This window comes from Bufo bufo, chromosome 8, assembly GCF_905171765.1.
Source record: "Bufo bufo chromosome 8, aBufBuf1.1, whole genome shotgun sequence".
Classification (NCBI taxonomy): domain Eukaryota; kingdom Metazoa; phylum Chordata; class Amphibia; order Anura; family Bufonidae; genus Bufo; species Bufo bufo.
The window spans coordinates 48,024,907-48,043,971 of record NC_053396.1 but is presented as its reverse complement, the minus strand read 5'-3'; the positions used below and the strand labels follow the sequence as shown (position 1 = coordinate 48,043,971).

The 19,065-nt window shown below is 43.3% G+C and overlaps 1 protein-coding gene across 2 annotated transcripts in view; it reads right to left on the bottom strand.

Moving 5' to 3' along the window:
* Positions 1-7,761: 7,761 nt before the first annotated feature.
* The window catches only part of RBMX2 (RNA binding motif protein X-linked 2), a 28,187-nt gene continuing 16,883 nt past the window's right edge, over positions 7,762-19,065 (bottom strand). Inside the window, exons 3-7 of one of the 2 annotated variants that reach the window (XM_040442699.1) lie at positions 18,263-18,314; positions 11,732-11,861; positions 11,342-11,513; positions 10,758-11,107; positions 7,762-7,798 (exon numbers count right to left, since the gene is read on the bottom strand). In XM_040442699.1, the coding sequence (XP_040298633.1) occupies positions 10,773-11,107; positions 11,342-11,513; positions 11,732-11,861; positions 18,263-18,314 (689 nt within the window). In that variant the 3' untranslated portion in view covers positions 7,762-7,798; positions 10,758-10,772. Of the gene's footprint in view, positions 7,799-10,384; positions 11,108-11,341; positions 11,514-11,731; positions 11,862-18,262; positions 18,315-19,065 lie in introns of those variants that run through there. The other variant, XM_040442698.1, reaches the window with a different exon arrangement.

The following is a 19,065-nucleotide window of genomic DNA, read 5'->3' as shown; positions in this document are numbered from 1 at the left end:
ACTGACCCTCTCCGGGGAGGGAGGGTGTGTCTGAGCGTGACCCCAGGGAGGAAGGGTGGGAGTGTGGAGGTGACCGAGGAGAAAAGATGTCCTGCTGTGGTCCGCTGGCGCGTAGGCCTACCCCTCAGAATCTTGCCCCTGGTAGTTGCGGACTGCTCAGGTGGAGACTTATCAACCAAACTACCCAGGGGGTGGAATGGGAACTTCTAGAGGTCCATCCACCAGATTGGTTGATAATTCTCCACCTGCGCAATCCAGTGGAGGACCTCTGGAACTTCCCAATCCCCCCTCCGGGGTCGTTTGGTTGATAATGTACCGCCTGCGCAAACGACCCCGGAGGGTGGATTGGGAAGTTCCAGAGGTCCTCCACTGGATTGTGCAGGTGGAGAAATATCAACCAAACGACCCAGGAGGGTGGATTGGGAACTGTCAGAGGTCCTCCATTGGATTGCACAGGTGGAGGATAATCAACCAAACGGCCCTGGAGGGCGGATGGGGAATCCTTCAGGGGTCCTTCACTGTATTGCTAAGTCTGGTACCGCACAGTCAGGGTGAGGGGCGCAGGGCCCGTATTGACGTAAATCCTTATTTATTTATTTTTTTTCAAACTGGGATGCCTAGCCTCAAGTGGATAAGAGGCAGGAAGGGGTTAAATTCTTCAATATTAAAGCAAATTTGCACTGCAGATCTAAACCCCAGATAATCCTGTGCCGGCCTAAAAGAAGTGGCTGGCCAGGAAGGGTTAAAAGTGCCTTGAAGACCGGGGGCGGCGCTCAGCGGGCTTCTGGGGAAGGGGGACAGCTAGGCGGGAAAAATTCACGCCAGCCCACCGCCCCTTTCATACCAGAGGATGAAAGTTGCGGCCAGTAGGCCGCGAAGCCGGGGCCTAAAGTTTTGATGCACGGCCAATCGGCAGGAGCATAGAGAGACCTGGAGCGGTGCGCGAAATGCGCACACCGGCCGGGAAGAAATACCAGCATGGGAAGGAAAGAACACAGGTAGGCCTAAATTTTTCGGCGCCCGGCCGACCAGGATGCCCACTCCGCAGACGTCCTCCACTCCCCTCTTTGCCTGCTTGGGCCGCCCGCTGTGTGCCAGAGGACTTTGTCCATTAACCCCCTATATGACCGTGTAACAGTCGGCACAGCGCAGTAGTGAGAGGACCTGCCTTCAGAGGTCCTGGGCTACGATAAATGGAGCCCGGTTTAACCCTATAGACCCCTTAAAAAACAACTGCCGCCAAAAGGGGGGGGGGGAGAGGGTTAAACATACTTACCTAGTCCCGTGAACTCACCTCATCTTCATCCTCTTCTTTTCACCCTCCCCAAGTGGACCCGCAAGGTCACCTTTTCCAGCAGGGTCACCTCCTCAGTAGCTGGCACCAGAGTGGCAGGAGTCTGGTATGGCGGGAGGGTCTTTTTCTTTGGCGGACCTAGGTGACCCCTTGGCTGGCGGGAAGCAGGGGAACTGGGCTGCTCTGGATCATCCTTTTGCTTCTGTGGGGAGGTCGAGCGGTGAGGGACTCTGACACCGGCCTTGCTCCCCGGGATAACAGAGAGGCTGGGCGACTGTTTCCCAAAACTAAAAGGGAAAAATCAAAAAAATCTAACGAAGAAGCCACCCTGCTTAAGGCAGGGAGGTCTGCCTCCTACGGATACTAAGCTAAAACGGATATGCTCTCTCCTGGCTGGAGGGGGTATAGCCTGCAGGGGAGGAGTTAACAGGTCTAGTGTCGCCTCCTAGTGGCAGCAGCAAGCTATACCCACGGTCCTGTGTCCCCCAATGATAAAGAGCGAGAAAAACCTAAAAAGATAGAGACCTTAATATCCAAGGTGTTGAGGTTTCAGAAACAACAGTCTTATCCAATCAGGGAAGCTATGTCCCTACTTTTGTATTTTCTCTGTTTTGGTGGCTCGATCCTGCTCACCTGCAGAGGGAGGTACCCTGGAATTTCAAAGACTTGGTTACGATTAGGGATGAGCGAATCGACTTCGGATGAAACATCTGAAGTCGATTCGCATAAAACTTTGTTCTAATACTGTACGGAGCAGGAGCTCCGTACAGTATTAGAATGTATTGGCGCCGATGAGCCGTAGTTATTGCTTCGCGAAGTCTCGCAAGACTTTGCGCAATGACTTCATAAATTAATTTGTACTGTAAAAAAAACATTTCCCGAACTCAGGATTTTTCCAGACAAAATTGTGTTCCGCTTGGATACATCTTTTCTACCAAAGGTTGTGTCTAAGTTTCATAGACAACCCTTAAAAGCGAGGGAAGAGAGGGTTCAAGTGTATTGAGTTCATCCTGTGCCCCTCTCCCTAGTGAAGAAAGTGATTAATTATTCTCCTACTACCTCACTACATTGGGGTAAAGGAAGGGGAGGTGGGCTGGAGACACAAGAGGGAAACACATAAAACAGAAAAGCTGCATGTCATGTTAGAAGAACATCGATAAGTAGCTCCATGGTTGGATTGTGCAACGGCAGTCAAAGTCTAAGAATCAAACAACACAGATGCTTAGGAGGATTCCATAATACCATATTAGGAGTACAAGAAGGAGAGAGAGAGAAAAAGAAAGAGGGAAAGAAGAAAAGGAGGAAACTTTTGGTTTCGTCATTAAAAGTAGATTATTTGCTTAAAGGGATTCTGTCAGCAAGATTTTTGATATGGAGCTGTTCATATCATCCTCTCAGTCTCCATTATCTAATTAAAAATATACTAGTTTTACCCCCACCTGTCCTTTCATTTTGGATAAAAATCGGTTTTATTAATATGCTAATTACCTTACTAACGTGCCCAAGGGGCTGTCCCTCCGGCCGTTTGTGCCCAGCACCGCCCCACTGCTAATTATGCACTACTCTCATCGCCGACGGTGCGTCGTAATCTCGCGCATGCGCCCTAAATCCACTGGTCAGTGCCCGCGAGGGAAGTGCACAGACAGCTGGTACATGCGCGCTTCGTTCGCTGAGGCTGCTGCCAGGACACCGCGCGGGCGCTGACCAGTGGATTTAGGGCGCATGCGCGAGATTACGACGCACCATCGGCGATGAGAGTAGTGCATAATTAGCAGTGGGGCAGCGCTGGGCTACGAGATAATATGCTAATTACCTTACTAACGTGCCCAAGGGGCTGTCCCTCCGGCCGTTTGTGCCCAGCGCCTCCCCACTGCTAATTATGCACTACTCTCATCGCGATGGTGCGTGGTAATCTCGCGCATGCGCCCTAAATCCACTGGTCAGCGCCCGCGAGCGAAGTGCACAGACAGCTGGTGCATGCGCGCTTCGTTCGCTGAGGCTGCTGCCAGGACACCGCGCGGGCGCTGACCAGTGGATTTAGGGCGCATGCGCGAGATTACGACGCACCATCGGCAATGAGAGTAGTGCATAATTAGCAGTGGGGCGGCGCTGGGCTACAAGATAAGGGGCGCGGCTGGGCACAAACAGCCGGAGGGACAGGAGTTAGTAAGGTAATTAGCATATTAATAAAACCGATTTTTATCCAAAATGAAAGGACAGGTGGGGGTAAAACTAGTATATATTTAATTAGATAATGGAGACTGAGAGGATGATATGAACAGCTCCATATCAAAAATCTTGATGACAGAATCCCTTTAATAGATAAACGCTAACCAGAGGACAATTTTGTGCATTTTAACGTAACATTACAAACTAGTAACAAGGAGGCAGGTCAGCCTGGGGATAAGGCACCACCTAATGTGGCCAATCAACACCGCCCTGCATGCAATTGAAAACAAAAAACTGGTGACAGTCTGATCCAACTAGTTAGCCCACTGGGAAGAGTTCTCTTAAGTGTAGTAGTGGACCTTCACAATGAGTGGTTCTGGAGAGCAAGTGCATTCTGGTTGCCTCAATAACAAAAGTCAAGAATGTGCTGGTAGGAGATTGAAAGTAAAGTGGCAGGTGGGGAGCATGAAGCAGAGTTAGGGTGTATGAGTGTATAATGACGTCGGTCCGGAGTCAGGGAAGACTCCGGGGACTTCGTTGGTGAGGAGGGATGGAGATGCAGGCAGTCAAAACAATGGCGTGCTCCTTCTGGGGAATGGATAGAGTGAGTTTTTCCTTGATAGTCAAAAATGCGCTTAAAGGGGAATCCCCAACTATAATGGACCTATGGCCGTTATAAAATCTCTTGATACGGTCTGAGAGCCCTGCATTTCGCAATAGTAGAAGGGACCAAGGCAGGGAATAATTGGTAGCCATGGCCTTGAAAGTTCAGGGCCAGAGACTAATGTGCAGCTCTCAGTAGTTGTTTGCAAGTCTGGTGATAATGAAGTTTCAGGACAATGTCTCTGGGAGGGAGTCAGGGGATGGAGTTGGGTCTCCAACAGATGCACAGGAGTCATCCGTTGAGGATGAAGGGAGAACTGGTTGTGAGACTCGCTTAGGTGCAGAACAAGGACTCCCAGGCTGTTTTCCAGATTTATAAGGTGCTGGAGACATGTCTCACACTGATGTGCCGGACTGTAACAATAATAGGAATGGGAGAAGTATCTCTTTCTCTCAATGTATTTTCGCCTAGGGATGCATCGGTGGTTTCCAAGCTTCTGCTGAGTCATGTTGTAGAACTTCTGGCATTACTTCCATTGTGGGGTGAAACTGTCCAGATGTAAAGTAGCACAGGTTGATTTGATTAGTAGTTGCAGATCTATAGAAGCTCCACTAGATGGCAATCTTGCAATAACTATTAAACAGGTAGCCAGGGAATGTCAACAGAAAATGATCTATTGTTAAATCTAAAAATGTGATTTAAACACATTTTAAAATAATTTTTGATATTTTTTATTTTCCATGTCAATAAATCTATATTTAAAAATATTTTTATCTATCATCTATATTTAAACAAAAACCATAAAATCCTGCAGTTTTCACACTGGCTACTAAGGCTAGTAATGGGTGCACCATCTTGGGCTACACAGAACACTTTAGTGCAGTTATATACCCCCCCCCCCCATGTCGGCGATCGCAAAAAAACGCAGGTCAATTCAGACCTGCGGTTTGCTGCGCTTTCAGCAGTTTCTGATCAGAAACTTTATATGCCTAAAATATAGTTTTTTCACCCCCCCTGCACCCAAATGATTTTATGGCGGCGGGAGATGCAGGGGGGGGTTGCGGGCGGTGCGGCAGGCGGGATCGCGATCCCCCGCCCGCCCCCTTTTGAATAATCATTGGTGGCCAGTGGTTATACCAGAGTGTCAACACATTGCTGACACTCTGGTATAAACGGCTGACCGCGGTATGGAATAGCAGAGGTTAACAGTCAGGGGCTCCCTCCCTCTCCCATCGGGGGGCTGCTGTGCCTTTGCAGCCCCCAGACAGGATGGGGTCACAGAGGGACCCCCCCTCCTTACCATTCCCCGTCTGCGCAGTTGTGGCCACAACTGAGCAGACGGGGAAGGTTCCCATGGCAACAGGACGCCTTCTCAGGCATCCTGCTGTCCATGGTGCTGAACAGATCTGTGCTAAAGGCATAGATCTGTTCAGACAAAGTGTAAGTAAAATACAATACAGTAGACTATATAGTGTACTGTACTGTATTATACAGACATCAGACCCACTGGATCTTCAAGAACCAAGTGGGTCTGGGTCAAAAAAAAGTAAAAAAAAGTGAAAAAAAAGTAAAAATCAAAAAACATATTTATCACTGATTAAAAATAAAAAAAATTAAATTCCCTACACGTTTGATATCACCGCGTCCGTAATGACCTGATCTATAAAACGGTCATGTTACTTTATCCGAACGGTGAACGCCATAAAAATAAAAAACTATGATGAAATTGAAATTTTGCCCACCTTACTTTCCAAAAAAGGTAATAAAAGTGATCAAAAAAGTCGCATGTACGCCAAAATAGTACCAATCAAACCGTCATCTCATCCTGCAAAAATCATACCCTACCCAAGATAATCGCCCAAAAACTGAAAAAACTATGGCTCTTAGACTATGGAAACAGTAAAACATGATTTTTTTTGTTTCAAAAATGAAATCATTGTGTAAAACTTACATAAATAAAAAAAAAAGTATACATATTAGGCATCGCCGCGTCCGTATGGACCGGCTCTATAAAAATATCACATGACCTAACTCGTCAGGTGACCACCGTAAAAAAATAAAAATGGTGTAAAAAAAGCCATTTTTTGTCATCTTACGTCACAAAAAGTGTAATAGCAAGCGATCAAAAAGTCATATGCACCCCAAAATAGTGCAAATCAAACCGTCATCTCATCCCACAAAAAATGAGACCCTACCTAAGATAATCGCCCAAAAACTGAAAAAACTATGGCTCTTAGACTATGGAGACACTAAAAAATTATTTTTGTTTCAAAAATGAAATCATTGTGTAAAACTTACATAAATATAAAAATTGTATACATATTAGGTATCGCCGCGTCCGTGACAACCTGCTCTATAAAAATACCACATGATCTAACCTGTCAGATGAATGTTGTAAATAACAAAAAAAAAAAAACGGTGCCAAAAAAGCTATTTCTTGTTACCTTGCCGCACAAAAAGTGTAATATAGAGCAACCAAAAATCATATGTACCCAAAACTAGTACCAACAAAACTGCCACCCTATCCCGTAGTTTCTAAAATGGGGTGACTTTTTTGGAGTTTCTACTCTAGGGGTGCATCAGGGGGGCTTCAAATGGGACATGGTGTCAAAAAAAACAGTCCAGCAAAATCTGCCTTCCAAAAACCGTATGGCATTCCTTTCCTTCTGCGCCCTGCCGTGTGCTCATACAGCAGTTTACGACCACATATGGGGTGTTTCTGTAAACCAGCGGTCCCCAACCGCCGGGCCGCGGCCCAGGACCGGGCCATGGAGGATTGTTAGACGGGCCGCTGCGATCAGGGCAGTCTTTTACTCTGTACTAATGAAGTGCTTCCATTATGGTACAGAAGGACCAGGAAGCGGTGAAGGATGAAGGATTTGTACTCACCACTTCCTGGTCCTCGGCTCGGCTATCGGCTGTGCAAGGCTGCGCACAGCGTGAGGTCTCTCTGTGACCTCACGCTGTGCGCCGCTATACACAGCCAGCCGACAGCAGAATGAAGAGGATCGCGATGGTGACCAGAAACAGGAGAGGTAAGTGTTTTTTTTTATTTTATTTGCACTAGGGGCTGATGGCTGACCTGGGGCTGACATGAGGGGCTAATGGGGGGCTTATGGCTGACATGAGGGGCTAATGGCTGACATGGGGGGCTTATGGCTGACATGAGGGGCTAATGGGGGGCCTATGGCTGACATGAGGGGCTAATGGCTGACATGAGGGGCTAATGGGGGCTTATGGCTGACATGAGGGGCTAATGGGGGCTCATGGCTGACATGAGGGGCTAATGGGGGGCTTATGGCTGACATGAGGGGCTAATGGGGGGCTTATGGCTGACATGAGGGGCTTATGGCTGACATTGGGGGGCTTATGGCTGACATTGGGGGGGTTTATGGCTGACATTGGGGGGGTTTATGGCTGACATTGGGGGGGTTTATGGCTGACATTGGGGGGGATTTATGGCTGACATTGGGGGGTTTATGGCTGACATTGGGGGGGTTTATGGCTGACATTTGGGGGTTTATGGCTGACATTGGGGGGGTTATTGCTGACATTGGGGGCTGATAGATGGCTAAAGGTTTGGGGGTTGATCTGAGCCATTGGGGGTCTGATCTGAGGTCTGATTAACATTGGGGGTCTGATTGCTGGTCTGACCTGAGGTGTAATGAAAAATATTTTTTTCTCATTGTTCTCTAAAACTAGGTGCATCTTATAGGGCGAAAAATACGGTACAGTGCAGCAGAGACCATGGTCAGTTTATATAGTCATTATATAGTGTTAGATATTTTAATATGCACCTTGTGTTTTGTTATGCGCGTGAATCAGTCAGCTCCGCCCACCCCCTAAGCCCCGCCCCAGAACCCCCCCCCCCTTTCCGGTCCCTGGGAAAATTGTCTTGCATGAAACCGGTCCTTGGTGCCAAAAAAGTGAAATTTTAAAATTGTATCTCTATTTTCCATAAAATCTTGTGCAACATCGAAAGGGTTAACAAAGTTTGTAAAATCAGTTTTGAATACCTTGAGGGGTGTAGTTTCTTAGATGCGGTCACTTTTATGGAGTTTCTACTCTAGGGGTGCATCAGGGGGCTTCAAATGGGACATGGTGTCAAAAAAACCAGTCCAGCAAAATCTGCCTTCCAAAAACCATACGGCGCACTTTTCCCTCTACGCCCTACTGTGTGCCCGTACAGTGGTTTACAGCCACATATGGGGTGTTTCTGCAAACTACAGAATCGGGGCAATAAATATAGCATTTTGTTTGGCTGTTAACCCTTGCTTTGTTACTGGAAAAAATTGATTAAAATGGAAAATTTGCCCAAAAAATCTAAATTCAGAAATTTTATCACCATTTGCCATTAACTCTTGTGGAACACCTAAAGGGTTAACGACGTTTGTAAAATTAGTTTTGAATACCTTGAGGGGTGTAGTTTCTAGAATGGGGTCATTTTTGGGTGGTTTCTATTATGTGAGCCTCACAAAGTGACTTCAGACCTGAACTGGTCCCTAAAAAGTGGGTTTTTGAAAATTTCTGTAAAATTTCAAGATTTGCTTCTAAACTTCTAAGCCTTGTAACATCCCCAAAAAATAAAATATCATTCCCAAATTGATCCAAACATGAAGTAGACATATGGGAAATGTAAAGTAATAACTATTTTTGTAGGTATTACTATGTATTATAGAAGTAGAGAAATTGAAACTTGGAAATTTGCAATTTTTTTTTTACAAATTTTTGGTAAATTTGCAATTTTTTTATACATAAAAATGATTTTTTTTAACTTAATTTTACCAGTGTCATGAAGTACAATATGTGAAGAAAAAACAATCTCAGAATGGCCTGGATAAGTCAAAGTGTTTTAAAGTTATCACCACTTAAAGTGACACTGGTCAGATTTGCAAAAAATGGCCTGGTCCTTAAGGTGAAATAAGGCTGTTTCCTTAAGGGGTTAATGATAAGGAGATATCACCTGTGTACAGATAAGACACAGATAAAACAGTATCCACCACTCACAGTAGGTGGTTGTCAAATCTTATCCATTCTTTCCTTGTACAATGACCTCTGCACAGGTCACAGAGCATGCCCAGAAGACTCTCATAGAAGTCAGTGAGGTCTCCTCCTGACCATTGTGTCCTGACCATGGGGCTGCCGTAAAGCAATTTTCTTAATGCTTTGTAAATGCTGTTAAGAACAGCTCAGGCAAGATGGCCGCCCCCATAATACTATTTAGAAAACAGAATAAAATCTGCAATCAGATAATAAAAAGGAGATGTGTCACTATATGGTTTTAACTGGCAGATAAAATGTTTGGAGACACATTTCCTATAAGCCCAAAGCAGAAAAATGGAGAGATAATAGATAAAAATGAGCAAAACAGAAAAAGAACAATAAAGAAGCTGGCTGGGGCCTAGTGTAAGAGCCCTTAGTGGGATGCGGTACTAGTTTCTTTTGACTTATGTATTTGTCAGCCCTTCTGTAGAGTGGACCCTTATAGGAATGTGAGTGCAGGCCTGGGAGCTTATGGAGAGATATAGTGAGTTTACAGGGGAGGTGTGGAGGGTATCACTGCGTAACCTCCTCGTCAGCGACAGAGCTGTGTTCAGGCTGGTCCAGGGGTCAGATGGCATCCTGGGCTGGTGAAGATGTGGCAACCTGCCAAAGATGGTGGCAAAGGAAGAGGCCTGTAGTCAGAAGCAGGCCACAGGAATGGCAAGGCGGGCCTTTTGTGTTCTTTAGGCATTCTGGCTGGGTGCCCACCAGCAGCATTCCTTGCTTTTGCAGCAAGCGAACCCCTGCGCAGGGAGACAGACCTCCCGTACGGCAATCTCCGTCCGGAGGCAAGATGGCGGGCGGGACTAGGCCTAACCCTGCTGTTGTCTGGTCCCGATCTGTCATGCGAGCACAATCCGGTCTTAAGGGCTCCTGAGTGTTGTGGAGGAGGTGATGAGAGATTGAGAGCGGGATGGTAGACATAAGGCATGGATTGCAGTCGTATGGTGTGGGAGTAGTGTTGAGCAAACTTGTGTTTTCAAGTTCGGCGTACAAGGTTCAGGTTTATCTAAGAATCCCATTATGGATTCCGCTATCACAGACTAGAACGGAATTCTATAATGGCATGCACCACAGAAGCCTATAAGAGGCATTCCGTCATAATAGAAGTCTAGGCTGTCTATTTCTGTCCTGTATTGAATGTCTCCTTGCATAGGTGATGTCATAGGTTAGGGGAAAACCATACTTATATCAAACAATTTTAAAATATATTCTTATATTCCGAAAGAAACACTCTATAAAGATATTCCAGGCTTATTTTTTTTCTTAGCATTTGGAGTACCGTAAATGTTTTTCCAGCACCAGGACTTTTATTTAATTTTCATATATTTAAAAAATAATTTAACAACATATCTTCTATGACAAGTGGTGCCATCCACAAAACTACATCTATACATAGACTAAAGCTAGAACCATTAAATGAAGGGATCATATAAAACGGTACAGGACTGCTGTAAGGAATGGCAGTATGGACATCCATTTTACTGCTGACACATTCATAACTGCAAAATCTGCACACAGCTATCATAGATGATATGAAATGGTGTATGTAAAAAAAATTCTCTTGGCCATGAAAGCCCCTTTGGGTTTGGAGAACGGTTCTGTATATGGCCTTGGTTCTAGAATTTGTGTTGCTGTCATTTATTATATAACGAAATAACATCATTTTCTTATTTTCTCATGTTCCCTTTTCTCATATTCTTTCGGTCTTTTTGATCCATTATCTCGGTGTTTGTTCTCCAGTAACTTATGTCTCTGTTCGGTATGTCTATCTGATGCACTATGGTGGGCTCTGTGCTTGTCAGAGTGAGGCAGACCACTTCTTGAGCCAGTCTCTGTTGGGGAAGCATTCCGATTATCTCTGGAGCTCAGCTGCTTTGTATTGTATTTTTCATACCCTGGATCATCACGTTCTTGTTTAATCGGGTTAATGACTTTTCCACCGCTTCTTTCACTTGAATGGTTCTTGCTTTCCTTTTTTCTCTTTTTCTTTTTTTCTGTTATGACAGGAAATAGAGGAGTTGTGTTAAATATGGTTTTAGGACTAACATACTAATGAGCTATCCATAGGATAGTTCATCAATATCAGCTTGATGCGGGTCTGACACCTGGCACCCCCCACCAATCAGCTGTTGGTTGCTGAAGGGAGTCTGATATTATGACCTATCCCTTTTATATTACTATGTATTTTAGGATCAAGTCCAGCAATTGTATCATATGAAAAGAGATACCTTTCTTTGGCCTTTGTAATTCCTCTGCCTCTCCCTCTGATGAAGACGGGGAAGGAGTCCTAGCACCACAGCCTTTCTCCCTCAGTGCTTGTGTCACTTCATCAACTTCTTCACCATCTTTAGGTGGCCGGTAATTGGCCACGTGATCCACACGGATTGTACGGCCTTTCAACTACCAGAGAAGAACAAAAGGTAAAAAATATTATATTATAATATATATATATATATATATATATATATATATATATATATATATATACATACATACATACACACACACACACACACACACACACACACATACACATATATATACACACACACACACACACACACACACACACACTGTAGATTGTAACCATTAAGAGGTTCTATATGACAGGGACTAACCTTGATGCCATTCAAATTATCTACAGCCAGCACTGTACTTCTCTGATCTTCATAACACAGAAAGCAAAATCCACGAGAGCGCCCCGTCACTTTATCACGGACTAGATTAATATTTACAATTTCCCCATATCTGCATAAAAAAAACATGATAAAGACAAAACCATAAAAAATACAACAACATCTAGAGACTTTCCTTCACACAGGAAAATTCAGTGGTGGCCTCCCTAGGATTACCTGTGGGTATGTTAACTAGCTGCAGATTTACTGCTTATTCATCTTGAGGGTATGCTCACATGGAAATCCGCCTGATTTCCAGGCTGATCTACCTCGGTGAACAGTGCATTTTTGGTGTGCAGAAATATATAAGCTATTTTAGCACTTCATTATTAACTTCCAAGTCTGCTTCAAAGAAATAGGATGCTGCATCGGAAGCAAATTTCAAATCAGCGGTGGGAAAAAAACAGCCATCATGTGCACATGGTGGCGTTATTTCCATTACAATCAATAAAAATCTGTTAGTAGTATTTTGATAACAGATTGCGCTGGTTGAACATACCCTGAATGAAGCCATTTTCACATGGGCAAAATTTGCCAGTGATTTAGCAGCAAAATGCAAGCATTTTCTGTTGCGTAGTCCGCATTCAAGATGGCATCAACAGCTTTCCATTGGGAATAATAAAGGAGGGGATTCTTGTTTGCTTGAAAAGAAAAAGCTCCAAATGTTGGAAATCTCAACATTCTGTAAGTCTTGAAATTTGATTCAGATACAGCTGTGTGTACCCCAGTGGGTCACGGTTCATCAGATTTTGATCAGCTTCATCCCAACTGTCAAGCACGGTGATGGTGGGTGATCATTTGGGATTGTATTTCAGCCTTGTATTGCGCCTGGGCACCATGCAGTCATTGAGTTGACTATGAACTTCTCAGTATACCAAAGTATTGTAAAGCCATCTATCCAACAACTAAAGCTTGGCTGAAACTGGGTCATTCAAAAGAACTATGATCCCAAGCACATCTGCAAATTTACAATAAAATGGAAGATAAAGAAATCGAGGTGCAATGGCCCAATCAAAGTCCAGACCTTGGCAGGACCTTAAAGGCTATGTACACCTTTGGAGGCAATTTTTTGTTTCTGATTGCAATTAACTCATTTTTGGCTAAAAATCATATTTTCAATTGGCCTTAAAAATATTGAGCCACTCTGTCACAAAGGGTTAACCGTTTAACTGTGTGACTTGTACTTTGACTCTCACTTTGTGCCGGTCATCTAATAACCTTCATCTCTAAACTACTAAGAGGTCATAAACACTTATTTAAGCCACATTCTCAACAGTAGGATAAGGATTGAGCTTTGATGAGCTTATAATATCAGAGAACAGAGATGAGGAGCACGTCAGCTCCCCAGGTGACGGAAAAGACATAAACTCCACAAGCTTCTACTAGAACATCTATTGAAAATGTCATGCCCAGCCCAATTTTTTTGTGCAGGTGTGTTGCGGGAACACGCGCGATTGCAAAACATTGTAATGCGTTTTGCACTCGCGTGAGAAAAAACGCGCATGTTTGGTACCCAAACCCGAACTTCTTCACAGAAGTTCGGGCTTGGGATCGGGGTTGTGTAGATTGTATTATTTTCCCTTATAACATGGTTATAAGGGAAAATAATAGCATTCTGAATACAGAATGCATAGTACAATAGGGCTGGAGGGATTAAAAAAAAATTAAATTTTTTTTTTAACTCGCCTTAATCCACTTGTTTGCGCAGCCCGGCATCTCCTTCTGTCTCCTTTGCTGAACAGGACCTGTGGTGACGTCACTCCGGTCATCACATCATCCATCACCATGGTAAAAGATCATGCGATGGATCATGCGATGGATCATGCGATGGATCATGCGATGGATCATGCGATGACCGGAGTGACGTCACCACAGGTCCTGTTCAGCAAAGGAGACAGAAGGAAATGCCGGGCTGCGCGAGCAAGTGGATTAAGGTGAGTTAAATAATTTATATTTATTTTTTTAACCCCTCCAGCGCTATTTTACTATGCATTCTGTATTCAGAATGCTATTATTTTCCCTTATAACCATGTTATAAGGGAAAATAATAATGATCGGGTCTCCATCCCGATCGTCTCCTAGCAACCGTGCGTGAAAATCGCACCGGAGTGTGACGCTCGCTCGTCTGAAAGCGGCCTAATAGTTATAAAAAAAACACCAATATATTAAAAGTTTAAAATCACCCCCCACCTTTCCCAATTTTACATATCAAAATATATAAACAATAAAAAAAAATTAAGTATCGTCACATGTGAAAATGTCTGAACTACCAACTAGTATATGGTGTTGCATTATCCTTAAGGGAGTCCAATTGCCAGTGAAGTAACTGGTGATCCTTGCACAGTTTCACATTAGCATTTGACAGACATGGTCGTTTGTGTAGCATTGGGGGGAATAGTGCACGTCCCCTGCAAGCTACAATCTGTATAGTGCATGATTTCAAATAGCATATGCACTGGATGCAGCTAATTTTAACTTTTGTTGTCTCACAAGAGATCTTTTAAATCAGCACGAATAAAAGTTACATTTTATATACACTTTATATCAGGGTCAAGTTTGGGTAATTAGCCGCTTTTGGCTTTCAGTGTTAATAAACTACTAGTATTAGTATATACAATTAGAATTTTTGGATTGGGAGAAAACGTCTGTATGTGGGTAAGTAACTCGATCAGTGATAGAAAACAGAGGGTGGTTATTAACGGTACACACTCAGATTGGGTCACTGTCACTAGTGGAGTACCTCAGGGGTCAGTATTGGGCCCTATTCTCTTCAATATATATATTAATGATCTTGTAGAAGGCTTGCATAGTAAAATATAAATTTTTGCAGATGACACTAAACTGTGTAAAGTAATTAACACTGAAGAGGACAGTATACTTCTACAGAGGGATCTGGATAGATTGGAGGCTTGGGCAGATAGGTGGCAGATGAGGTTTAACACTGACAAATGTAAGGTTATGCACATGGGAAGGAATAATGCAAGTCACCCGTACATACTAAATGGTAAAACACTCGGTAACACTGACATGGAAAAGGATCTAGGAATTTTTGTGAACAGCAAACTGAGCTGTAAAAACCAGTGTCAGGCAGCTGCTGCCAAGGCCAACAAGATAATGGATTGCATCAGAAGGGGCATAGATGCCCGTGATGAGAACATAGTCCTACCACTTTACAAATCGCTAGTCAGACCACACATGGAGTACTGTGTACAGTTCTAGGCTCCTGTAAACAAGGCAGACATAGCAGAGCTCTACTATTAAATTCAAAGTCACCCTGACTGCTTTAATTAGCACTGTCAGAGGAAAATAAATAGTTTTTGTACTCCGAATCTGAGCAGGAGGAATCAGAAGTCAAAAGAGGAAGAGGGTGAACTAATAACTTTCCTTATGTCTGGAGGTAGATATAAAAGGTATCAGACAGAAAATTCCACCGACATTGAACACATCTCTTGTTTAATTGCCTTTTATTTATTTATTTATTTATTTAAAGAAGGAGCCAGATCCCTAGCAATGCTAATCGTACATCTCTGACATACATTTTTTTGTATAAGGTTCAGAAAGTTTGGTTAAAAAAAAAAAAAAAAAAAAAAACGCAGAGCTATTCTTTTCAGTAATTCCAGTACACCGAGTGGCTTCAATTCTGTCCCTCAAGTCACACATGTTTGCAGGAGAGCAGCCTAGAGAATATTAACTCCTTCTATATGTTTCCTATCTCCAGACCTCAGATCAGAGGGCAACATTTGCCTTGAATCCTCCGCCAGAAGAGACCTGAAAGGCAAACAGTTCACTCCCTCTCCAACGTCATCTGGTACAGCAGAACCTATTGAATAGCAGAACAGGAACAGACTCACACCAACTTCTGTGGTGCTGGATGAACCTCTCCCCACCTGGAATGGACAGGAAGACACTGAAAGAGGAGAATCAAATTTATTCTTCCCGTTCCTACCTCAATGGAAAAGGGTCATCTCAGCATACGTGCCATCGTAGAGGATGGTAGGGAAAAGTAAAGATAAGGGCAATAGATTCTTTGGAGCAGCTCTCTGACAGAATTTAAGGAGAAGCAACAGTCTGCAGATGCAGTAAAACAGAAGGTTGTACAAGACAAACTGTTGAACACTTTTAATAATGCCAAATTTAAAAAAATATTTTTAGTCCAAAATAAGAAGAATGCAATAATAAAAATGCATTCAAAGGTGTCTATAGACTGTAAAGCATGCCCTTATATTAGAGCAATCTTAAAGTAGAGTCCAAATCCACAAGTACTGGTATAGAGTAGACAACATTAGAAGATGTTGGTTCACTACAAGTAGGTGTATTATACAGAGAGCAGATGTTTAAAACAATTCAAAATTTATGATTTATTAATCAAATCAATTGACTATTTTTTTTTTTTTATTATTTCAAATTACTCTAAGAAATAAAGTTGCTTTAAACCAAGCATCCGGTTCAAGAACACTTACATGTTGCCCCCCCTTTAATCTTTTTAGCTGCAGATCTGTCAATACCCAAGCTTCTCTTCTGCCATTCAAGATGGCTGCACCGCTTCTCAGACTGCCTTTTATACTGAGAAGCAGTGCGTCCATCTTGGATGGCAGAAGAGGAGCCACGGAATGACACTAAGCTGTGTAGAACTGTACAGTCTATGGAAGATGTCCACAAACTACAAGCTGACTTGAACACTCTGAGTGGTTGGGCATCAACTTGGCAAATGAGGCTCAATGTGGACAAATGTAAAGTTATGCATCTTGGTAGTAATAATCTCTGTGCTTCATATGTCCTAGGGGATGTAACACTGGGAGAGTCACTTATAGAGAAGGATTTGGGTGTCCTTGTGGATGATAGATTAAATGACAGCATACAATGTCAATCAGCTGCTTCTAAGGCCACCAGGATATTGTCATGCATTAAACGAGGCATGGACTCGCGGGGCAGGGATGTAATACTACCACTTTACAAAATGTCTGTGATGGTTCTCATTTATCCAGGTATTGGTATATCTGTAAAGAATAAATCAAGGCAACTGGATTTACTGTAGATTTCTTGAAAACGTTCTTCCAACAAGCTTTCTCAATTCTGAGTGACTGTACAAGAATTCTCTGGGAATAAATATGTAACTGAATCAACATCTGGTAATTATACCCAGCATGGGGTCAGAGGTCATTATACCCAGCATGGGGTCAAAGGTGTTGATTCCATTATCCTAATTGGAGTCATTAGGTGATAAAGACTTCCCAGAAAAAGGTGTCAAGACAGCATTGTATGTGCCAGACAATAGATGTCTAACCCCCCCCGCCTCTATTCAAGCTTGGCTTCTCCATTTTTACGTAGATGGCCTCCTTCACACCTCGTTTGTACCAATCGGCCTCCTTATCCAAAACACGTACTTGACTGTCTTCAAAGCTGTGACCTGTTTCTTTTAGATCTAAGCTTGAATAGAGGTTATTTATTGTCTGCCACATACAATGCTGTCTTGACACCTTTTTCTGGGAGGTCATTATCACCTACTGACTCCAATTAGGATAATGGAATCAACACCATTGACCCCATGCTGGGTATAATGACCTCTGACCCCATGCTGGGTATAATTACCAGATGTTGATTCAGTTACATATTTATTCCCAGAGAATTTTTGTACAGTCACTCAGAATTGAGAAAGCTCGTTGGAAGAACGAGTTAAACGTTTTCAAGAAATCTACAGTAAGTCCAGTTGCCTTGATTTATTCTTTACAGATACCACTTTACAAAGCGTTGGTGCGGCCTCATCTGGAATATGCAGTTCAGTTCTGGGCACCAGTAGAAAGGACGCACTGCAGCTGGAAAAAGTACAGAGGAGAGTGACTAAAATGATAAGGGGCATGGAGGGTCTTAGTTATGAAGAAAGATTAAAATAATTTAATTTATTTAGTCTTGAGAAGAGACGTCTAAGGGGGGACATGATTGTCCTATAAAAGTATATAAAAAGGGCCATACAAAAAATACGGCGAAAAGCTGTTCCATGTAAAATGTGCTCAAAAGACAAGGGGCACTGCCTCCGACTGAAGAAGAAAAAGTTCAGCATCAAAGCTTCTTTACTGTAAGAACTGTGAAGCTGTGGAATAGACTTCCTCAGGACGTGGTCACAGCAGGAACAGTGGACAGTTTCAAAAAGGGTTTAGACAAATTCTTAAAAGTAAAAAACATAAATGCTTATGAAAACGTGTAGAAATCTGAGTCTCACTTCCTTCTGGGATTCGCGTCCCCACCTATCCCTTGGTTGAACTTGATGGACGTTGTCTTTTTTCAACCGTATTAACTATGTAACTATGAATTATCAGATATGCAACTACAAAAATAAAACAGAGGTCACCAGGTAAGTGTTCTGTTCATTCCCCAGTTAATGTGGATTTTTCCTCTTGAGACAAAAGATCATTTTAATGTTTATTATCAGTATTATAAGCAGGACAGGGAAACAAGTAGGACAAATAGTAAACTCACTGTGAGAAGACGCAGATAATGTCACCTTCTGTCAACTCATAGGGAAACCCACCTGAACAAAAAAGAAAATAAAAAAAAACGGTTTTCAGGTCAATAATGGGTTTAAAGTAACATCTATCTAAAAACGAGCAACTTAAAGGGGATTTTCCACCTTAGACTTGGGCTATGAGCGAATGACTGAAATAAACATCACACATCCAAAGATTGTAGCATTGACATAGAGGAGCTCTTTTCTCTCCAATGAAGTCTAAAGGATTTCTAAAAACAACCAAGAAAGTAGCACAAACATGTCTTTTTTTTTTTTCTCTCTCAAAAAAGACATGGATCACATATTTATATGCTATGCATTGATCTACTGTTACTAAGCCTAATTTATAAGCATGTCCATGAGGCACTTTGTATATGTTTTGATCAAAATGCATAGGCCCACTCACCACATCAAGGTGGCCACTTTTCAGAAGGTCCCTACTCTAATTTGGCGCAGCACCACATGGCAACCACTGCTGATGCAGCAGACCAACAGCATCCCTGATGTCAGGCTAAGCCCCCTTGGCACTGGACCACACCAACCTACAGACACAACACCATAGCATTGGCATGCCTAGGGAGGGGGACAGGGGGTGCGGTCCGCCCTCGGTGCCGGCCCTCAGGGGGGTGCCAGAAGCAATGAGCGCTTCCATCAATACAAATAGAAGCCCTCATTGCTGGAGCGCTGACGGCCACATACTGTGGCGGGCACAGGAGCGCATAGTTCCCTGCCTCGCTGCTGATCACCACCATAGACTTCAGGCCTAGTAAGCCTG